A 21289-nucleotide genomic window follows, 5' to 3' on the forward strand; every position below is an offset into this window, starting at 1 on the left:
CCCAAAGATCCCCCAAGGCCAAAAACCCACCCCGTGTGGAAATGGTGCCCGAAGGGCACCATTTGTGCATGGCTTATAAGAGGTGTGAAAAATTTAAATATTACCTTTCAAAACGAAGTGCATCATATGTCCTCCATGTGCGCACGGTGCGCGAAGCGCATCGTGCGTACATGGCCCATCTAGCGTAACGTGGGCACGCGGTGCGCGTAGCGCACCGCGTGCCCACCGTGCGTGCACGGCACTTACTGCGTAAAGTGGGCGCGCGGTGCGCGAAGCGCACCGCGCACGGAACGAACTGCGTTAAGTGGGCGCGCACGCCACGAATGGCGTAAAGTAACTTAGCATTTAAAAAACCGTACAAATTCACTGAAAAAACCATAGGTTTCACACACGTTATAGTTAGGAATTAGCATTTAAAAAACCTTGCAAATTCACTGAAAAAACCATAGGTTTCACACATGTTATAGTTAGCGGAAATTTTACTGATAAAAAACCAATGAAATTCCCCCGTTATAGTTAGTGCAGGCAACTATAACTCACGCGACCGCAATCTTCTGCTGATGACATATGTGTCCTTATGAAAAAAAAATATTTGTAATATATGTATAGCTAAAAATTTATGGAAGAAGACATGGGCAAATAAGTGTCTAAATACAGTATTAGCATCAGCAGAGGATTGCGGTCGCGTGAGTTATAGTTGCCTGCACTAACTATAACGGGGGAATTTCATTGGTTTTTTATCAGTAAAATTTCCGCTAACTATAACATGTGTGAAACCTATGGTTTTTTCAGTGAATATATATATATATATATATATATATAGACCTATTTTGGATACTATGGCAGAGTACATCTATGACGATGAATATTATGAGGGGGATCCTTCTGATTTTCTTGAGCAGGACATTGTTGAGGCTTTGGACAAAGGAGTACAGAAGTCCGTAAACACGGCTCTGGTAAAGGCGATTGCGCCATTAAAACGCCACTTCAATAAATACGCAATGCAGCAAGGCTGGTTTCCGTCCACAAATGTGCCCGCCAAAACGTCTTCCTCCAAAGAGAAAACCCCCACAAAGAGGATTTTGCGCGGCTTGCGGATTCTCTGGTAAAGGACCAGTCCCCCTCGCCACAAGCAGATCCTACAGATTCTCTTTACGGAGAGACGGGCGATACTGATACCAACCAGGAGTCTGATAAAGAGGAAGCAGCTCAACCTGCCAAGAAAGAGAGGAATGAGCATCATGTAGAATCGTCTCCTCAGCCCAAGGTCCTTACCTTTGAGCCATCCGACATCATCCACCCCAACTCTACTGCGCAGTTTCCATCCCAAGAGGTTGCAGATTATGTACAATCGCACCTCCGCCGCCCCTATGATAAGGAGGTCAGGGCACGGCTGCGTTCCGAATGTCCTCGGCCGGAGCTAGCGGCGAAAGTGGCGGACACCCCTGAAATGGATCCCACTATGCTAACTTATCTCTGAAAATACTCAAAAGATCCAAAGAAAGGCATTGACCGGGCCTGGCAGTCATGCCAGGATAAGTTGCCTGATCTCTCTGGGCCCCTTACTAAAATCTTGGAGATTGGATTCTGTGCCAAGTAAAGCGGGTCTGCGAATTGCGCCATATCTTCCGAGAGACGGCGCTCCGCGGTCCACGCACCTTAAACTAGACCCTAAATTAGCAGAGCTCTCTACATCAGAGGCAGGTCCTGTGGCCCACGGCCTTCTATTCGGTCAACCGTTCCTCAAGGAGCTGACCAAGTTTGTGGCCACCTTCAGTGGCCTGGATAAGGCACAGGAATCCCTGAAGAAAGCTTTCCGTCTGGTTTTCGGCAGGGCCGGACGATACAGAGGGCGGTCGTTCAGCTGTGGTAATTCAGGAGCCCTACGAGGCCAATACCATCAGCAATACCACCAACAACAACAACAACAACGCGGGGGTTTCCAAGACTCCAATTCTTCCTTCTACCCCAAGTATAGAGCACGGAACAGGTTCCGCAGGGGCAGATACAACGGCAATCCAAACAATCAACACGACACCGGAAATTCAGGTGAGACTGATTTTAGCTTCCGAGGTGACGTTGGGGGGTCGCATTCAATCTTTCCTTCAGAATTGGCAAACGATCTCGCAAGATGCCTGGATCTTGGAGACGGTACAGGGTTACAAACTAGAGATGTACGACACACCCATCCAGGGCCCTATTCCCCCTCCAATATATTTTTCCCAACACGAGCAGAATTTTATCGCAGAAGAAATAGCCCCTCTTCTAAGGAAAGGGGCCATTGTCAGGTCCCAGATACATCCCCGAGGCTTTATCAGCAACGTCTTCCTTGTAGAGAAAAAAGGGGGCGGGTCCAGGCTAGTCTTGAACTTAAAGGATTTCAACGGCTGGATCATTTATCGCCATTTCAAGATGGAAGGCATCCATCTTCTGCGCGACCTCTTACAAGAAGGAGATTGGATGGTGCGTCTCGACTTAAAAGATGCTTACCTTTCAGTTCCCATTTACGCCCCTCACCGGCGTTTTCTCCAATTCATCTGGGTAGGCGTTTGTTACGAGTACAAGTTTCTTCCCTTCAGCCTTTCGTCAGCACCATGGTGCTTCACGAAACTGCTTCGTCCAGTGGTGGAGTCTTTGTGAGCGCGTGGGGTGCGGTTGATGGTCTATTTGGACGACATCATTCTCATGGTGCGCTGCCCTCGCTTGGTGACCAAGCATTTGGAGTGGTCGATCTCTCCCCTGCAGAGCTTGGGGTTTGTAGTGAATCCTCAGAAATCCGTGTTATCTCACACACAGTTCAATGAGTTTCTAGGCTTCCGCATAGACTCTCGGTGCTGCCAACTTCTCCTTCCTTCACAGAAGATCAGAACCATCAAGAAGGAATTACGATCGGTATTGAGGAAGCAAATTGTATTGTTGCCGTCCGTAGCACGGATTGTGGGGCTCCTAGCCTCCTCGATTCAAGACATTTTCCCAGGCCCTCTTCATTATCGGGTTCTCCAACGATTGAAAATCCGGCATCTCCGCAAAGGCCTCGGATATGCAGTGAAAATCCGTCTTTCAGAGGAAGCGAGGTGGGAGATGCTATGGTGGCTCGAACACATGGAGTCGTGGAACGGCAGAGCCATCTTCGGGTCCAGTCCCGAAGTTGTAATCGAGTCGGATGCCAGCCGATGGGGCTGGGGAGCCCGCTGCGGCTCGATATCCACTGGGGGTCGTTGGTCCCAGGAAGAACTGGCCTTACACATTAATTGCTTGGAGCTGCTGGTAGGCTCGTTCGCTATTCGCAGTCTTTCCCCACACAAAACAGATTGTTGCATCCTTCTGCGAATTGACAACGTGTCGGCAGTCCGATACGTCAACAAATTAGGGGGGACTCGGTCCCAAAGCTTGAACGAAATAGCCAAAGATTTCTGGCATTACTGCCTTCTTCACAGAATTCCTGTGGTGGCGGAAAATCTCCCAGGATGCAGCGACGAGGTGGCCGACTGGCACTCTCGTAACCTACGATTCCTCAGCGATTGGAGGCTCCATCCGTAAGTGTTGCGACCCCTGAACATATTATGGGGCCCATGTCATCTGGACAACTACCGAATTTTTACAGTTGGTGTCCGGCTCCGGAGGAGATAGCCTCGGACGCTTTCCTTCAGACTTGGCCCCAGACTCTGAGCTATGCGTTTCCAGCATTTGTGATGATACCCAGGGTGTTGGAATGGAATGGAATGGAAGCGATATTTATAAAGCGCGACTGTCGCTTCGGAAGAAGCATCCTGGCGCTGACTGGAAGGTGAGTGGAGGGGAAGGATTTGGGCGGGACTAGATGGTATCGCGCACATACTCATCTGATAAGCTAAAAATCCATGTTTTCAGTTGTTTCCTGAATGTATATTCCTTTGTCAGGAATCTCAGATGCTGGGGCATGGCGTTCCATGCTTTGGAGGATAAGTGGGTGAGAGTTTTTCCCCCTTTGGTTTTTAGGTTGAACTTTCCTATTGTAAGAAGGTTATTGTTGGAGGATCTCAGGGACCTGTGTGGGTTATAGTGGCGATAACGTTTAACTAGGTACTTGGGACCAATCTGGTTGAAAGCCCGGAAGGCCACGGTTAGGATCTTGAACAGGATCCTTTTGTGCAGAGGTAACCAGTGGAGGGTTCTCAGGGCGGAGGAGGCTGAAGATCGTCTGGGGAGTTTGAGCACTAGCCTCGCCGCCGAGTGCTGGACGCTCTGGAGTTTTTTGAGTGTGGTTTTCTTCACACCTGCCAGGAGGCCATTGCAGTAGTCTATACGCGAAAGGATTAGTGCCACTGTGACCGTCTTTCTTGCTTCAATTGGAAGGAAATCAAAAAATTTTTTGAGGGACTTGATGATTCCGAAGCAGCATCCTGCGACTGTCCTGACATGATGGTCAAAGGACAAGTCAGTGTCAAAGGTGACTCCTAGGTTTCTTGCAGTAGTTACGGTCTGTGGGGGGGCTGTAGAGTCCTTTGGCCACCAAAGGTGGGGATGGAAGTTGACGTTTCTCCCTATGGGGAGGATTTCTGTCTTCCCTGTATTACATTTGAGGTGGTTAGTTTCCATCCACAGGAAGACATCCTTCAGGCAGTTGGTTAAATTTTGTTCAGCCGTCGTGGTGTTCTCTTCTAGCGGGACTATGAGTTGGGTATCATCGGCGTAGGATGTAACAGTGATACCGTAAGATTCGATCAGGGAGATGAGAGGTATGAGGTAGACGTTAAAAAGCAAAGGGCTTAGGATAGAGCCCTGTGGGACTCCTGATCCAATCTTTTTCTTTGTGGAGTTGAAGGGTCCTAGTTTCACAGATTGTGTTCTTTCGGAAAGGAAGGATATTATCCAGTCCAATGCCCTGTCGGCTATGCCAATGTCCTTAAGTCTGTCTAGGAGTATTTGATGGGAGATTGTGTCGAACGCTGCCGTGAGGTCCAACAAAATCAGTACGGCGTTTTTCCTTTGATCTTGGAGGGTTTTTATGGAGTCGGTCAACTCGATCAGGGCTGTTTCTGTGGAGTGCTGGGGACGGAATCCAGATTGTTGGGGGTGGAGGATATTATTTGCTTCCAGGTGGGCTTTGAGTTCCCTGTAGACTATTTGTTCTGTGATCTTGCCCAAGACTGGGAGGAGGGAAATAGGGCGGAGGTTGGTCAGATCGGAAGGGGGTTTGTTAGGTTTTATCGTCAAAGGTTTGACGGTGCCGTGTTTCCATTCACTAGGGACGATACCAGTACTGAGGGAAGTATTGACTATTTCGTTGATAACAGGATTGACGGTATCAATCAGCTGATGTAGGATCCTCGGAGGACAGGAATCCATGGGAGAGCCTGATTTGCAAGTTAAAATGACTTCCTTGGATTGTGCAAGAGTGACCTGAGAGAAGGTCCTTAGATGAGCTGAGGTATTATCTGTTGGTTCCTCTCTCGCTGGTGGCAGGGATCGTTGGTAGGTGGGGAAGTTCTTCTGGATCAAATTGATTTTCTCTTCAAAGAAATCTGCAATTTTGTCGCAGAGATCTTGAGAGGGGGGTATTTCAGACTGTAGGGCTGCGGGATGGGTAAAGGATCGCACTATTGCAAACAAAGTTTTTTGCTTTTGTTTTGCGTCATTTATAGTTCTGGTGTAGAAGTCTTTTTTGGCGTTTTTTATGATTGAGTGATAGCTTTTCCTAAGTAGGATATAGGAGTTTCTGTCTGCGGTGTCATAGGTTTTTCGCCAATTGCGTTCTCCTTTTTTGCAGAGCAAGTGTGCCTTTGCTACTTCTGGAGTGAACCAAGGAGCGTTTGTTTTGGTTTTAGATTTAGTACCATTTCTCTTGGTGCGTTTGGGTGGGGTACGGATTTTAATTTCGTGGGATATCCAGTTGTGGAAGAATTGTGAGTCTTGTTCTACGTCGCCCGACATGGTGGGGTTTTGGGTCTCAAAGATGGGATTGAGCTTGAAGGTTTCTTCTACCTTTTTCCAGTTGACCTGGTTCTCTGGGGGAGCGCAAGGTTTGGTTGTGTTTATATGCTGCGGGGTTTTGATGAGGAATGGGATAAGATTGTGGTCGGTCCAGATTTGTGGGACTGGGGTGTGGGTTTCTAAGGAGGGGAGGTTGGTACAGATCCCGTCTAGGGTGTGTCCCGCTCGGTGGGTGGGTTCCTTGACCTTTTGTTGGAGGTTGAAAATTTCCAGTGATTGGTGGAAATTACGTGTTTGCGGGTCATCTGTGGAGTCGAGGTGCAGGTTCAGGTCCCCCAGCAGGGTGACATGCGGATATCTGATTAGGAGTTGTCCAAGGGTGTCACTAAGGGAGTCTAAGAATTTGGTAGCGGTGCCTGGTGGACGATAGATAAGGCCACCTGAGAATGAGGTGGACTCATTGAGTTTAATGGAGAATCCTAGGGATTCTGCGCCATTTAGTGAGTCGAGGGTGAAGGTGTGGCATTTAAAGGAGTTTCGTAGTAGGAGGGCTACACCTCCTCCTCGCCCCTTGGGTCTATCTTGTCTGAATATGGGGTAGCCTTGTGGGAGGGCGGTGGCTAGATCAGGGTTACTGTTATTCGTAAGCCAGGTCTCTGTTATAAAAAGGCAGTCGATGTTTGATTCCTGAATGAGGTCAGCTATATCTTGGCTGTGGCAAGTCACAGATCTTGCATTGATCAGCCCTCCGGTAAAGGGTGGGTTTTCTTCCCTGAGGTTAGCCTGTGGGGCTGAGGTCGTAGCTGGGGAGGAGGTCCATCGGCATTGCCTGCAGCTAATATACCCCTTGATGGTATATATGTCGACTTTACAGGTACAGGGTGTATTGATGCGTAGCATTTTTAGCAAATTAGCATTGTAACACCTAGTGGGGGGGGCCGGGGCAGAGTGTCCTGCGCCTGGCGCGGTCTTGGCGCGGACGGGCGCAGACGGGCTTGCCTTAGGCGCGCCTTCGGCGCGCAAACGGCGCTCCCGCTGCGCTCGTCCGCTGCGCTTGCGCTGGAGGCACATTTGAGGAGAGGGGTTGTGGGCGTGTCCTGCCAGGGGGCGTGACCTCGTGTCACGAGTGTCAATTAGCGTTCGTGAGGAGACTAAAATACCTGACAGCGCTAGGTCCGCTGTAGGTGAAAAGCAAGCCTGGAAGTCAGGGAACACGTGCAATTTAAAAAGTATGTCACAAACAAATCATTAGCTTTTTGTTAAAAGGTGCGAGCGCTATCCTCCGGCTTCCGCCTCAGAGGGTGTCAGTTCCAGTAAGACGCGCTATTGGTAGGCGCAGTCTTATGGACGAGGGAGGTGGGCGTGTCCTGCCAGGGGGCGTGGCCTCGTGTCACGAGTGTCAATTAGCGTTCGTGAGGAGACTAAAATACCTGACAGCGCTAGGTCCGCTGTAGGTGAAAAGCAAGCCTGGAAGTCAGGGAACACGTGCAATTTAAAAAGTATGTCACAAACAAATCATTAGCTTTTTGTTAAAAGGTGCGAGCGCTATCCTCCGGCTTCCGCCTCAGAGGGTGTCAGTTCCAGTGTTGGCTCAGACCAGACGTCAACAGGTGGAGTTGATTCTAATACCTCCTTTGTGGAGGGCGCAGGTTTGCTTCCCGTCAGTCCTAGAGATGTCATGTGCCACGCCCCTCCTTCTTCCGCAGAGATAGAATCTATTGCTGGACCCTCAGAAGAATCCTCATCCTTTGGTAGAATCAGGACAACTCCCTCTAGTGGCCTGGCGAGTTTCAGGGACAGATGAGAGATCCCAGGTCTTTCGAGAGATGCTCACAAATTCATTAATGAGGCATGGTCTGCCAATACACATAAAATATATATTCATCAGCATGGAATAGATGGTCTCAACGGAACACCGATCCCGCTACAGCGACTGTCTCCATGGTTGTGAATTTCCTGGCCTACTTAGCATCATTGGGATTAGCTTATAGAACGGTTAATAATTTTCGGTCTGCTATCTCGGCTCGACATGCCCAGGTAAATGGTAATTCAGTGGGGGAACATCCTCTAGTGTGCAAATTACTTCGCGGTATTCGTTGGTAAAACCGCCAAGGCCCAAGTATACGGTCCTTTGGGATGTTTCAGTGGTCCTTCGGTTTTTGGAATCCTGGCCAGATAACAAATATCTGTCACGAAAATAACTCTCAGCAAAATTGGCAATGTTATTGTGTCTGGTTTCATGTAAAATAGTTTCGGACATCCAAGCGCTAGATCTAGCAGGGAGTCGGTTTTCCCCTGAAGGGGTGACGTTTAATATATACCGACGTACCAAGGGTAATTCCACTTCAGTGTCCTATCCGGCTTTTCTGGATAATCCTAAATTGTGTGTAGTCCGTTGTCTTAAAGCGTATGAGGTAAGTACAATTGAATTCAGATGTGATTTAAATGGTCAACTGTTAATTGCATTACAAAAGCCTTTCAGACCAGTGACTCCAGCCACCTTGTCTAGATGGGTGCACTGGCTCATGAATGAAGTAGGCATTGATGTCTCCAAATTTGGCGCCCATTCTGTACGCGGGGCAATGGCCTCCAAATCCTTTTCCATGGGTGTGAGTCTATCAGGCATAATGAATGCAGCGAATTGGTCAGCTGAAACTACATTTAAGACTTTCTATTATAAACCTATTCTGGATGTTGCGTCGGTTGAGGTGGCACAGCTTTGAACAAGCATAATCGGAGACTCCGGTCCTGCCATAGAATTAAAACTTTGCGAACATACGTGACAAGAATTTTCAATTCTATTAAGGACAACGGAGGCGAGGATTATGCTTTCTCATTTCTTTGCTTTATTCAGCAGCCAATCAAACTTCTTATACTCAGAAAACTACAAATCCCATGAGCACCCAGTGCTGAGTATAAGAAGTTTGATTGGCTGCTGAATAAAGCAAAGAAATGAGAAAGCATAATCCTCGCCTCCGTTGTCCTTAATAGAATTGAAAATTCTTGTCACGTATGTTCGCAAATTTTTAACTCTCTCCATGGACAGCGGCTAGATCCGGTCACAGGAAACGACTTTTCAATGACCTAGGGACAAGTATGCAAAGCAATTGGCTGGCGCATGTGCGTAGCTGCCCACATGAGGATAAGTGTATTAGAAAACTACAGCTATGTCCATCTGTGATGACGCAATAGGAAGTTGCATTCAGCACTAGTTGGGAAAGTGAAAACAAATGAGCTAGAGCGCCACTTGCGAGACAGTGACATCTTCAGTTGGCGACAAGTACTGCAGTGTATGGCTCGTAGTGAAACTTCAACATAGACCGCCTATCGACATTCCGCATTCGCGCCCTCCCTAAAATCTCAGGAATGACTCTGAATGTATTAAGTAGAAAATGCAAATCAAGCTCGACCGTCTGTGACAGTGGCAAAACTTGGAAAATGAGGCAAACAGTTTGCGGTGAAATGTGGGCAAATCACTTAATCTCCCCCTGACTAAACAAGCGCGCGGCAGCAGGAGAGGGGGCCTGCGCGGTTCCCTTGCGGGAGCGTGCGCCCATATGGCACCACCATATGGCGCCGCGCGCTCCTGCAAGGAAATCGCCAGACGTGCACGCGTTGCCATTGCAAGCAATGCAACACGTGCACGTTTCTGCCCCCAAAGCTGTGCCGATGGCATTAGGTCTCTCTCCACTGCAGCGCATGCGCGCTGCACAGGAGAGACCTAAAAAAGGCAGTCAAGTACACACTGGTCTTACACCACAGCCACAGAGTGAGACTAGGACTCCCCACTACACCTGAAATAGAGGTTAAAACGTGTCTGCAAAGGGAAGGGACCCTCCAGCCGGGCCTTGGTTGCTCGATGGACCCATGTGGCGCTGTAGGGAAGAGGTCAGGGGAGCATAAGTCCTGAATACAGACAGGAGAAGACAAACTCAGTAAGCAAAAGAGAAAGGGGACAGCCCCATACTGGATGCATTAAGACACCAAGGGCACCTTACCAGGCCAATCGAAGAGGAGAGAGACTTTAGGAGTAAAAGTAACACACTCTGAGCAAGTGAAGGGACCTCATCACCACCCCTACATACATCAGGGGATGGGGAAAGATAAAGATCCCAAACCTCCCAGACAAGGGAAAATGGACCGCTATACAAACCCAGTCACCCCTCCAGAAACCGCACACTCCCCGCTGCCAGACACGGCGACACTGCTACAGGCAATACAATCCTCCAGGGCAGCATTTAAAGATAGAATAGGAGAGGTTCACTCAGAGGTAACGCTACTTCGACAGGGCTTACGCAATCTCTATGTAATGGTCACCACCGCCGAGAAGCACATTACGGAGGCTGAGGGGAAACTGAAGGAACTACGCCCTGGGGTAGCAGAGTGAAGGGAAACTACCAAAGATGTCCTCTAGCGCATTGAAGGTGCCAAAAACACAAACCTCCGCTTTGTGGGCTTTCTGGAGAAAGTCGAGGAAACGAACAAACCAGACTTTCTGTCCACATGCCTGGGTGGAGGAAAGGCCGGTCCTACGCCCATCTGGAGAGAGACTAGTCAGACTGCACCCGTTGGGTAGATTAACCCTTGGGCACAAAGGAAAACAGCAAAGAACATTCATGATGGAACATCGGAGAGAGCAGACCATAGGGGGCACCCATATGCGACGAGGGGATAAGGACAGGGCAGAAGAGATCTCAAAAAGATGGGGGGGTGGGACTACCACCCAGAGGAAAGCAGGAGCAACCGATGACTCCAGCATGAGAAGCTCTATCTCGGAATCTGACAACCCTGCGATGTCTTCGGACAAAAAAGCTCCACACCCACTAGTTACCAGAATACTAGAACTGGAAAACTACTCAGATCTGGATCACCTGCCACACGAAGGAACCACAGGACCAACTCAAGCACAAGAATGAACTGCTACTAACGCTCCAGCCACGGCAGCGACTGCACTACAAACGAGGTACCGGCTGCCCCCTACCTGCCACTGAGATCCAACATACAGAGGGATTATTACGGTGACAAGCTCCGACAAAGACTGAGCTGCTGCTGTTGTTAATCCCATTTTGTTAGCAAGCTGTGAGAGTTTATGCTTATAGCATAACGTTTTAACAGTTTGTGGGAGGGCGACAGTCCTCTCCTTCTCCTCTTATGCACGGCAATTCAATTGTTTGGTAGTTGAGTGTTGTGAGAAGGGCATGGTGGGTGGGGCTGTGGGTTGGTAGGAAGGGACACGGAAAGGTTGTTCTGCAAGTTCAAATGCAGGTTTATCGCACCGGTTCTGATGGGCAGGGTCTCCAGTGTCTGAAAAGAGACCCCAGACATGCGACACACAAATCAATAGCACACATAAGGGCCATACTACACCCATGTCGACCTGCATAGACAATTTGGCACTCACGCTCCTGCCATGGAACGTGAATGTCCTTGGTGACAGGATTAAAAGAGGGTTGGTTTTGCGCCATATTAAAAGACTACACCCAGATGTAGTGATGCTCTAGGAAACACACCTCCAGGGTACCAAACAAAGGTTCCTGGGGAGAGGAACATTTAGGTTATTGGCCCACGCAGGACACCACCATGTCTCGGGGCTACCAATCCTGATTTAAAAAAAAGACACCCCCCTTTGAGATATCACACCCATGGACTGATCCTTACAGTACATATTTTTGGATGGCAGGCACATGAAACAGAATGAGATTGACCCTGTTCTGAGTCTATGCCCCACCAAGGCTACAGGCATGCACATTGACTAAAGTGACAGAAGTCCTCTCAGAGGCACGACCTCCTTCCATGTGATAGGAGGTGATTTCAATGATGTAATGGACATGCCCATGGATCGCACGAGAGGTCCACCCAGTCGCCTCTACCCCACTGGCGTGATTTGCAGACACAATGGGTCTGGTGGATATATGGAGGGCACAGAACCCACAGGTCGAACAATACTCATATTTCTCCGGGGCACAAAGGGTGTATTCGAGGCTGGATTATATCTTCATACTAACAGGGGAACTGGGAGAGGTGGTGGAGGCTGATTTTTTAGTAAGGGGACTATCAGACCACTCACCATTACGGATACAGGTGGGATGCAGATCGAAGGAAACAACTCCAATGGGGGGGGGGTCACAGCCTGGGACCTTGTAGTGCCAGAGGCACCCCCATGTATTGAAACCACATGATGACCTTTGACTACCATTGTTTTAACTAACTTTTGGTGTTTTACTTTATCCTAGCTTGAATGTACAACATCACGTTTCCTGCATGTGCCTTGTTTTCTTGAAGTTTTTTTGTGTGTCTTGTAGCTGCCGAGGGGGAGAGCTTTCAAAGAGCAGAACCGCCGTGCCAGGAACAGAACGTGTGGGATGAGCATGAGAGGGAGAAGTGTGGAATGTACATCTTGGTCTAAAACTGCAGTGTTATAATCAGGAGTGCTCAAATGTGCATTATGTTGTACATTGGGAAGTATTATGAAGTTCTTACCATTGGCTTTGACATGCCCTCATGCCATCTTGAATTCGGACAGCTAGGTTGAGCTTTTGCGCACACAGGCAGGCCACCAGATTACTCAAGTCATTTAGGCTATTCACGTTCAAGGTTGTTTTGTTTTCTGTTCTAGTGGAGACTTTCGTAAGCTTCATTAAGATAATGGCTGGAATACGTGAGAGCGCAGAAGGAAAGTGAGAACTCTTTTCCCTATGGAATGCTTGCATGGAAAGTGGCCAGTTCCAGTAAGTTTCCTTGGCGCAGAGGAGGGCCTCTCGGAACCTTCTAGTGGGATTTGAGATTATAAAGCTGGGGTTTGTTGACTTAGAAACTGGGATTTGGGCCTGAACGACGGGTGCGTCTACAGTGCAGCAGCTCCCCGTTTTGCTGAGTCTCTTGACCCTGGCTGTGAATCCCCCAGTCTGGAGTGGGCCAAGATGGAAGTTTGTAGCCGGATATGTTTTTTATTTTTGATTATTGACATTGTGATATGAGAGTGTCTGTGTGCACATTCAAGTCTCCATAGGCTATAATTGTCATTGTGATGTGCAAGTGTCAATGTGCATATTTAAGTCTTCAGTGGTTGTAATCATCTGATGCATTTAGTGTATATATCTTTCTGATTTCTTGGAGTGGACGTCCATCATGGAATTATCTGCTTCCACGTTGGTGGCGCTGAGAGCTTGGAAGTAGGAGGCCTGCGAAAACACGAGCAGCAGCAAACAAACAAAAACAAGTTGGAGAGCAAGGAGGAGGGGTCATCACAGCCAACCAAAGTGTTCTCTGAGTGAATTTGCCACAAAGAGAGCTAAGCACACAAAGTAGGGACATCTATAGAAATGCATCAATATCAAGCCAGCATTTCTGAATGCCATATGAAACAACCAATGGCAATTAGTGTGTGAGCCAGAGCCCATAGAAGAGGATGCAACAGGTCGATCTAAAAACTCACTTGAGCGGGGTCCAAGATCTCATAAGAGTGTTGTGGGGCCACAGGAGCCATGTTCCCAAGCTCCTTAGCACTGTGTTGCAAGGGCGCTGATTTAAAATGGGCAAGGGGCCTAGCCCCTGGTGCTGGCCAGGCAAAAGTGGATGCAGACGGACTTGCCTTTGGTGTGGCTGCTACGTGCGTTAGCTGCGTGGCCATGCAACTGTCATTGATAAATAGCTCGCCTCTGAAGGAGGTGTGTTATCAACGGTAATCGCAAACCCAGGGGGGAGGTGTGAGGGGTGGGGACAACAAAATACAAAGTGGAGCCCAGCAGCTCCACTAGCAGGTAGGCATTAATTCCAAAATTATGAATGTCATAGATTTTTCTATGTGGACGTAATCAAAATAAACCACTGTTCATTAGGCATTTTGGCACAGCCAGTATTGAAGTACACAACTGTGGTTCAGCCGAACCGAGTTTTTATTCAACTAGAATAAATTTGACCAAAAATATATCATGACAAAACATATAATGAGTGTTTTTTGAAGAAGAAAAATAGGATAAGAAGACCCTAGGTGTGTAACCAAATCAGAACCCAAGCAACACAAAAGAAGGTGAAATTAAACGTCAGCATAAGAGGTATATTGGTTGATACATATGAGGCATCAGTTTCTAATAAGAAAAATCTTGGATACATAGAATCAATCATTGAATCAGCAATATGGACACGTTGTCTGTCTGTTTAATCGTGTCGACTGCGTTTTGACCCAATAAGGATAATTGCGTCTCATCAGGACTAAGATTACCTGGGGTTGGCTGAGTTTGGAAAGTGCAGCAATTATTCAAAAACAGAAACCTGAGGGTAAGGGAGTTAATCCTGGTTGGTGGAATAGAGTCACAGTCTCTTGAGGGCGGCGATACCTTGTGGTCCACTTAGTGTAGCTCCCTGGTGGACACATCGAGTTAAACGAAAAAAGGCATATTCCTTTGTGGAGGGCCATGTTCAATACGATAGTCCCTGACGGGGCATTGATAGCTTCTGGTGGCAAGGACGCTCCTTTGAGAATTGGAATGCTAGCTTGTTTTGGGCAGATAACCACTTTAAATTCTACTTCTGGGGTTTGCCTTTTGTATTAGAGGTAGACCCTAAACCCCTGGTGTCTGCTTTTTTCAACAAAGACATAGAAAAAACACACACAGGATATCAGAATGGGTTTTGGGGCTCCAAAGATACAATTTTAAGATTGAGAATGTCCAGGGATCAAGAAATTTTGCAGTAGACTTTTTGTTCATATTACTTATTAAGAACAGACATCAGTAACCCAGAATTACCTATCTTTGTTATATCCATACCAGCCATATTAGGAACAGAATTGGCAGACTACATGAACAAAGATAAAACTTTGAACTAAGTTAAAGAAAAGATCATTGAGGGTTGGCCCAAAAAAGTTAAACAAACTTCAAACATTCTTGAACGTTAGGGATGATCTGTCATTAAAGGGTAATTTAATTAAAAAATCAGGAAAAATTGTGCCCCCTATGGGTTCAAGGAAACACATTCGGAACATTACTCATGAGGGCCATTTAGGAAGAAACCTCACAAAGCGGATTACTGATTCCTCCATATGAATTCTTTGACAGAAAATAAAGCCAAGGACTGTCAGGCATGCAGCGTAAATGACAAAATGGTGTACCCCAGAAAGACTTTTGATCCCCATTAAAGTGCCCTCCATCCCTTGGGACAAATTGGGGCTTGGCAGTGTATGTCCTAGTCATGCTCCTGGGTTTCAAGATAAGTACATTTTAATACTCACTGATCACTTCTCCCATTGGATAGCTACGAAATTTGTAAACACAATCAACACTAAATCCCTCATTAACTTCTTATCTGACATGCTTACCACTGAAGGCATTCCCAGCACCCTTAATACTGATAAGGGGGTCCAATTTTGTCAGAGGAAATTATATTCATTATTGATCTTTCTATCCATCATATCAGAACTACTCTATACTGTCCTAAAGCCAATGGAACGGTGGAAATGACTAATAGAATGATCAAAGAAGCAATACAGTTAGCAATTGCATCAGCCAAACCTATTATTCAAACGGTAAAGGAAATGCTTTGGTCTTATCATACCACACCTAACAGTGTTATAGGTACGCTACCTTTCGTTATGCTCAGAGGCAGGGAACCAGGGTCTAAATTGACTCCAAATTGGCTATAGGAAAACAAAAGTGTTTTGTTGAAGAAAGAGGAGTTGAGCAAAAAATTCTAAAGCATGAAAACAAATACAAAGAGTGGTATGATAAACAAAATGGGGAGTGAATAAGTGAGAACGGAAAATTAGACAATGCTTTTTGGTTAGGAAACCTTTCATTGATCAAAACAAATTTGACAATATCACAAACTAAAAAGAATCAAAAAAGTAAAGAGCAATGTGGTGATCATGGAAGATGGTCGTATTGGGAGTATGGATAGACTGGCACATTAACCCAAGAAAATGTTACAGGATATGGATTCATTTAAGAAAGGAGAAAATTCAAATGATAGCACCAGGAGCAGTAGAGGAGACAAAAAAGAGGTCTCTCCATTGTGTGGTACAGACAAACTTTCAGTATGTGGTCACTCCCCCCTTACCCTCAGTCTCTGTTCTCCTTGTACCCCTTTAAAAATTTCTGTGCCTCTTAGTTTTTGCCTTGGTGTTATTTGTGAGAAGAGCACTGCGTAGAGTAATTATTTTGGTTATCTTTTAATTTCCACTGCAATTTGGAGTTTGCAGTTATTATCTTCAAAGTTGTTAATCACATTATTGTGCTTCACTGCCCCATTTACAGCATTTTTTTCAATTATTGAAAAGAGATGTGTTGTAAGGTCTTCCCAATGGTATATTCCTTTTATCCAGGTCCCCCCTCCATTCCCCAGCCTGGTGTCCTTCCCTAGATTCTTAAGGTAGAGCTCAAGGAGAATGTTATGATGCCTGTCAGTGAAGAAACTGCACAGCAGGACAGACGACGCACCAGTGTTATACTCTGAATAAAAGGCTTCTATAACTTCCCTTCACAATTTTATTTTCAGTTTTCCCATAATTGTAGATGATTTCATAGTCGCCTAAACAGCCACTCAAATTAGTCAGCAAGAGCCTCCAAATACAACTCTCAAGGAGCACTTACCTACGATGTCCAAAGGAAGATAAAGGAGAGATTAACCTCTGTCAAAACTTCCACCTGAAAGTGAACCCGGGAGTAACTAGGCATGCAGAGACAATATAAGCGACTTATTGAGCATGCATGAGCACTCTTATCTTGCTAATTGCTAATTGAGGGAGAGTAATCAATATCTTTTTGTGCTCATGAAATCCTCGAACACCAGAGCCTACCAGAAGTGAGTCCTACGTCCCACAAAATCGGTAAGATATTTTGAAAGGCCACAAAGTGAAGTATGCAGTAGTGTGATTCTGCCTAGCCTGACATTAGTGTTTGGGGACTCAATCCAACTCTCCCTTGGACGGTGCTCCCATGCTGGTAGAGGTGTTTTCTCCCTGGCAGGGAGAAACAACCATCTTGAACACTGCTGGAAGCCCATGCGCGACAAAGACATCAGTATTTCCTGGATTCAACCCGCATGACAGGAAAACAAACAAGCATTGGCATAGCCAATAGGTCTCGCCTTTGGGACCTTATAAGTGTTTAGTCATGAAACACTTGATGTTGTTGCACCCAGGATATTGTGCTGGATAACTTAACACTTACAAGGTCCCAAAGGTGAGACCCATTGGCTATGCCAATGCTTGTTGTTTTTAGGCACGGGTCGATTAAGTGATTTGCCCAGAATCATTGGATGTCATTGTTGAGCCGAGGCTGACACTCAACACAGGTTTCCTTGTTTCAGAGTCGGCAGCTCTGGGCATTACTCCACAGCCTCTCTTCCAGGTCTTTAAGTGGGATGAAAAAACTGGGTGATTTCTCAAAGGGACGTGGCCTATGTAATTAATGGCATGCTTTAAAAACACCTAAGCTAAAAACCTGTGCTTAGCATAGTGTGCTGTATTTTTTTGCCTATGTCATTGCATCCAGCTATATAATACAGCAAGTAACATTATACCTACACCTTTTTTTCACCGTGAGGGTGAGGGCAGAAATGGAGAGCCCGATAGGGACCTGTCTCTGCACCTACTTTTTAGAACTGATGGTGCTGAGCTCCGGCAGGACCCGGCCCACTTAAAGCCCTGCTCTCTCTAAATGTCATGCTGACCTCGAAATATCCACTTTGACCCTGTGGCCATACTGAAGTATGAGCCTGCAGTGTGCCTGATTGTCCAGCTTTAGGCCCCTATCCCCTGTCCAGCCCATGTCTTGAATATTGCACACGTTTAGCCTTCACGTGGTGGCATCCCTACATGATACAAGCATTGGCATAGCCAATAGGTCTCGCTTTTGGGACCTTCTAAGTATTTAGTTATGCAGCACAATATCCTTGGTGCAACCACATCAACTGTTGCATGTCTAAACACTTATAAGGTCCCAAAGGCGAGACCTATTGGCTATGCCAATGCTTGGTGTGGTTGTGTGTGTGGTTGTGTGTGGTTGTGTGTGTGGTTGTGTGTGTGGTTGTGCGTGTGGTTGTGCGTGTGGTTGTGCGTGTGGTTGTGGATGTGTGTGGTTGTGTGTGCGGTTGTGGTGTTGTGTGTGTGTGGTTGTGTGTGTGTGGTTGTGGTTGTTTGTGTGGTTGTGTGTGTGGGGTTGTGGTTGCATGGGGTTGTGTGTGTGTTTGTGTAAGGTTGTGTGTGTGTAGGGTTGTGTGTGTGTGGTTGGGTGTGTGGTTGTGGGTGTGTGGTTGTATGTGTGGTTGTGGTTGTGTGTGTGACAGTAATACTAAAAGCATCTCAAAATAAAGGAACACAAACATCGAGTTTGCGGAAAGAGAAAGCACGTTGTAAGTCAAACAGGCGCAGCAAAGCATTAACACAACAACAAAACAAACAAGATCACTTAGCGAAGACTGAGTGCTGCTAATGAATACACACAGCCCATCATCTTAAGAGTTCGATTGCAGCCAATGTGCACTCAAATCTGCCCCCTCATTCTGAGTTGCACCCCATATTTCATGAGTTGTAACTGCTGCACCCACCATAGTGCTTTGAGATCTAAAGCGCTACATAGATCTAATCGATTAACCAGTCGCCAACATACTGTGCTTTTAAAGAGAAAGTGCCAAAAGTTTCCAGCTTCCTCATCGTGTCCTCATGAAAGCACCAACGAAAGGACTCCCTGAATGGTGCAACGGACATGAAGCAGCCGCTGCGATCAGAAATAAACACTGTGAACGTTGTCCCGTTTCACAGTAACATTTCCTTAATGTTCTTTAAGTCACAAAACAGCAATACTAAAAGCATCTCAAAATAAAAGGACATCGACTTTGTGGAAAGAGAAAGCACATTGTAAGTCAAACGGGCGCAGCAAAGCATTAACACAACATGTTCTTTGATGTTTGATGTTCTTTGAACGAGAAACATCAAAGGGGCGCCGCAAAAGTGATCGCGGGCTAAAGTGATCGCTGGCTCTTAATGAGCATGACGAGGTTTACCAGCCTCTGCTCCTAAGCGCGCGCCCGCGCACATGCACTGTAGCTCTAGGCTGGCCATGGTAGCATTTTTTGAGCCCTCACAAAAAGTCTCGCCAGACCAGCGCATGCGCTGGGTCAGGCGAGACCTAAAAAGGAAGTGCTGAGGAAATACTACTCTATTTTAGTGCTCGGCTGAGAGTGGGTGGGCTGGTTGCATTTCCTGTTCTGTGATTGGGTGACAATTCTCATAGGTAAATGACTGGATTGAGGTCAAGGGATGTAGATGTGATATTGCTTGTGACTGTGGTGGCCAAGCTACAAACTTAAAACAACAATAGACTACGTTTAATACCTTTGCACGATGGACATATGGTACTTAGTTTATTATTACTATTGCAAGCACATGCCTGCTGTGTTTAGACAACTGCATGTTTTCTTTTTTTACTTGTATTCTTTAAATTTAACTTGGAAATGTTGTTGAGCTAGTGTGTTTTTATTGTAGTTATGTCAGCGGGTGAATGCAAGAATGAGGTGGTGGGTTGATTGATGCATGCATGAGTGCAGAGGTGAGTGACCGAGTGCACTCAGTGCTTCGACGCATCGATGATACAGAAGGCGATTTCAATCAGACGCCAGCGCACTTGTCTTTGCCACTGCTTGCTACAGCTCTTTCCTGATGCTCATTTACAGTCTGAGGGCAGCCGGGGCTCCAGACGAACTGAAGGAACAACTAGAGTGGAAGGTACCGGCCCTGCGGCTTTGACCGTATGATATTAACACCCCAAGTGGAAGCGGCCTGCGAGGGATGCCTGGAGTGACCCACCCAGAGGAGACACGCAAGGTGCAGGAGAGGCGCCACTATCGCGACAAGGTCGCAGTTATCGCGATAACCGCCTCCAGGCCGGAGCACAGAGAAGAGGGCTCACCTTCTCCGGCTGGGACATGGCTGCCGGCGGGGCTCACCGGGGACGGTGCTCTGCGAGGTCAGGGTGCAGAGGGGGTCACCGGCTCCTGGCTCGCTCGATGAAGCAGCAAGACTCAAAGCACAACAACTCGGACACTGCCGCACTGCGCACGCGCAAAACACACGAGACCGCAGGTGCGTCACTGCCCATGTGCGAACAGACGTGGCACCCGGCAGGATACGTAATGGTTCGTCAGGCACCGCTCAACGAAACCAAGTTAGGCCTCATTTGTCATCTGCGCATGCGTAGACAGTAGGACACTACTGCCATGCCTCACCGTCGTTGAGAAAAATGTCAGACCAACGCTAGTGTCATTATTGAAGACCTTCTGCGCATGCGCACGAAGACGACAAGTTAACACGAAGCCCGTTGTCCTTCTGAGCATGCCCACGAAAACAACTACCAAAGGAGTCCTTTTGAGCATGTGCAAACAAAAACTAGTTGAGTCCTTTCGAGCGTGCGCAAACAAAACCTCCTCGAGTCCTTCCGAGCATGCGCGTAAACGGTACTGTTGTATTTTACATGTATTGTAATATGCTTCTGCTGGTCCTGTTACATTCCAGTTCTATTTAGAATGTAATGCTAGAACCTCGGATTGCACAGGGAATCAGTTGTACTGGGCTTCCTTGAGCATCTGAAGGTTCCTGTTGCTGTGCTGCATTTGATGATAATAAACATCTTGAAATATATTGGAAATTGAATCATTTCATTGGCGACGAGCGGAGTAACACTTTTCTCAACTAGCAATAGAGCAGCACAGAAGAACAGTGTTCCAGAACCCATTTTTAAAGGATTCATGGATATTTCAAGACACAAGTAATTTAAAAGAAAACGACGATCTGCTTAAAGAAGAAGCATTAAAACCTCTAAAAATTCGGATCATCATCTAAGCAAAAAAAACGAAAAGAAAGAAGAAACCCTACAAGATATTTAAAGAAAAAAACGACTTTTTGATGAGCCTTGTCGATTGCTGGTCACAAAAAAAAAAAGAAATTCTTTCATCTCTGCAAAGAAATACAACTATACGAGGTAAACTTTGTATTGAAAGAATATTCAGCTTTCTTAATTACCAGGCTACTGGAATACCTCAACGACGCTGCAGGCATCTTTCAAAATTGAAAGTGTGCTCGCGATTTGGACTGGAGCGAGGACATCCATTGTTCAACGTTATATGCTTCGTCACTCCGCCAGCGTAACACTAACACATTGCATCCTGGGAGCCGAAAGTGCCGCTGGGAACGTGCGTCGTGACGAAAACGACGTGACGGACATTTTGTTGTGATTGGGACTTAGCAACCACACGTTTAAAAAAAATAATATGTACAAGCAGCGTTTTACGAAGAAAGTACACGCGTAGTTGCTGGTGTATTTTGGGAAAGTGCATATTGTCATCATCATTAAGGTCAGTACAGGCAAAGCTTTGCAATTATATG

General features: G+C 46.7%; 1 protein-coding gene across 2 annotated transcripts in view; it reads right to left on the reverse strand.

Annotated features, from left to right (window-relative positions):
• The window catches only part of LOC146859475 (uncharacterized), a 154674-nt gene extending 134716 nt beyond the window's left edge, over positions 1 to 19958 (reverse strand). The window contains exon 1 of one of the 2 annotated variants that reach the window (XM_085650205.1): positions 19855 to 19958. Coding sequence is in view for 1 of the 2 variants with exons in the window: in XM_085650204.1 (XP_085506330.1) it covers positions 19818 to 19835 (18 nt within the window). In the remaining variant the exon portion in view is untranslated. Of the gene's footprint in view, positions 1 to 19817 lie in introns of both variants that reach the window. The other variant, XM_085650204.1, reaches the window with a different exon arrangement.
• Positions 19959 to 21289: the final 1331 nt, after the last annotated feature.

Source organism: Triturus cristatus, chromosome 3_2, assembly GCF_964204655.1.
Source record: "Triturus cristatus chromosome 3_2, aTriCri1.1, whole genome shotgun sequence".
Lineage (NCBI taxonomy): Eukaryota > Metazoa > Chordata > Amphibia > Caudata > Salamandridae > Triturus > Triturus cristatus.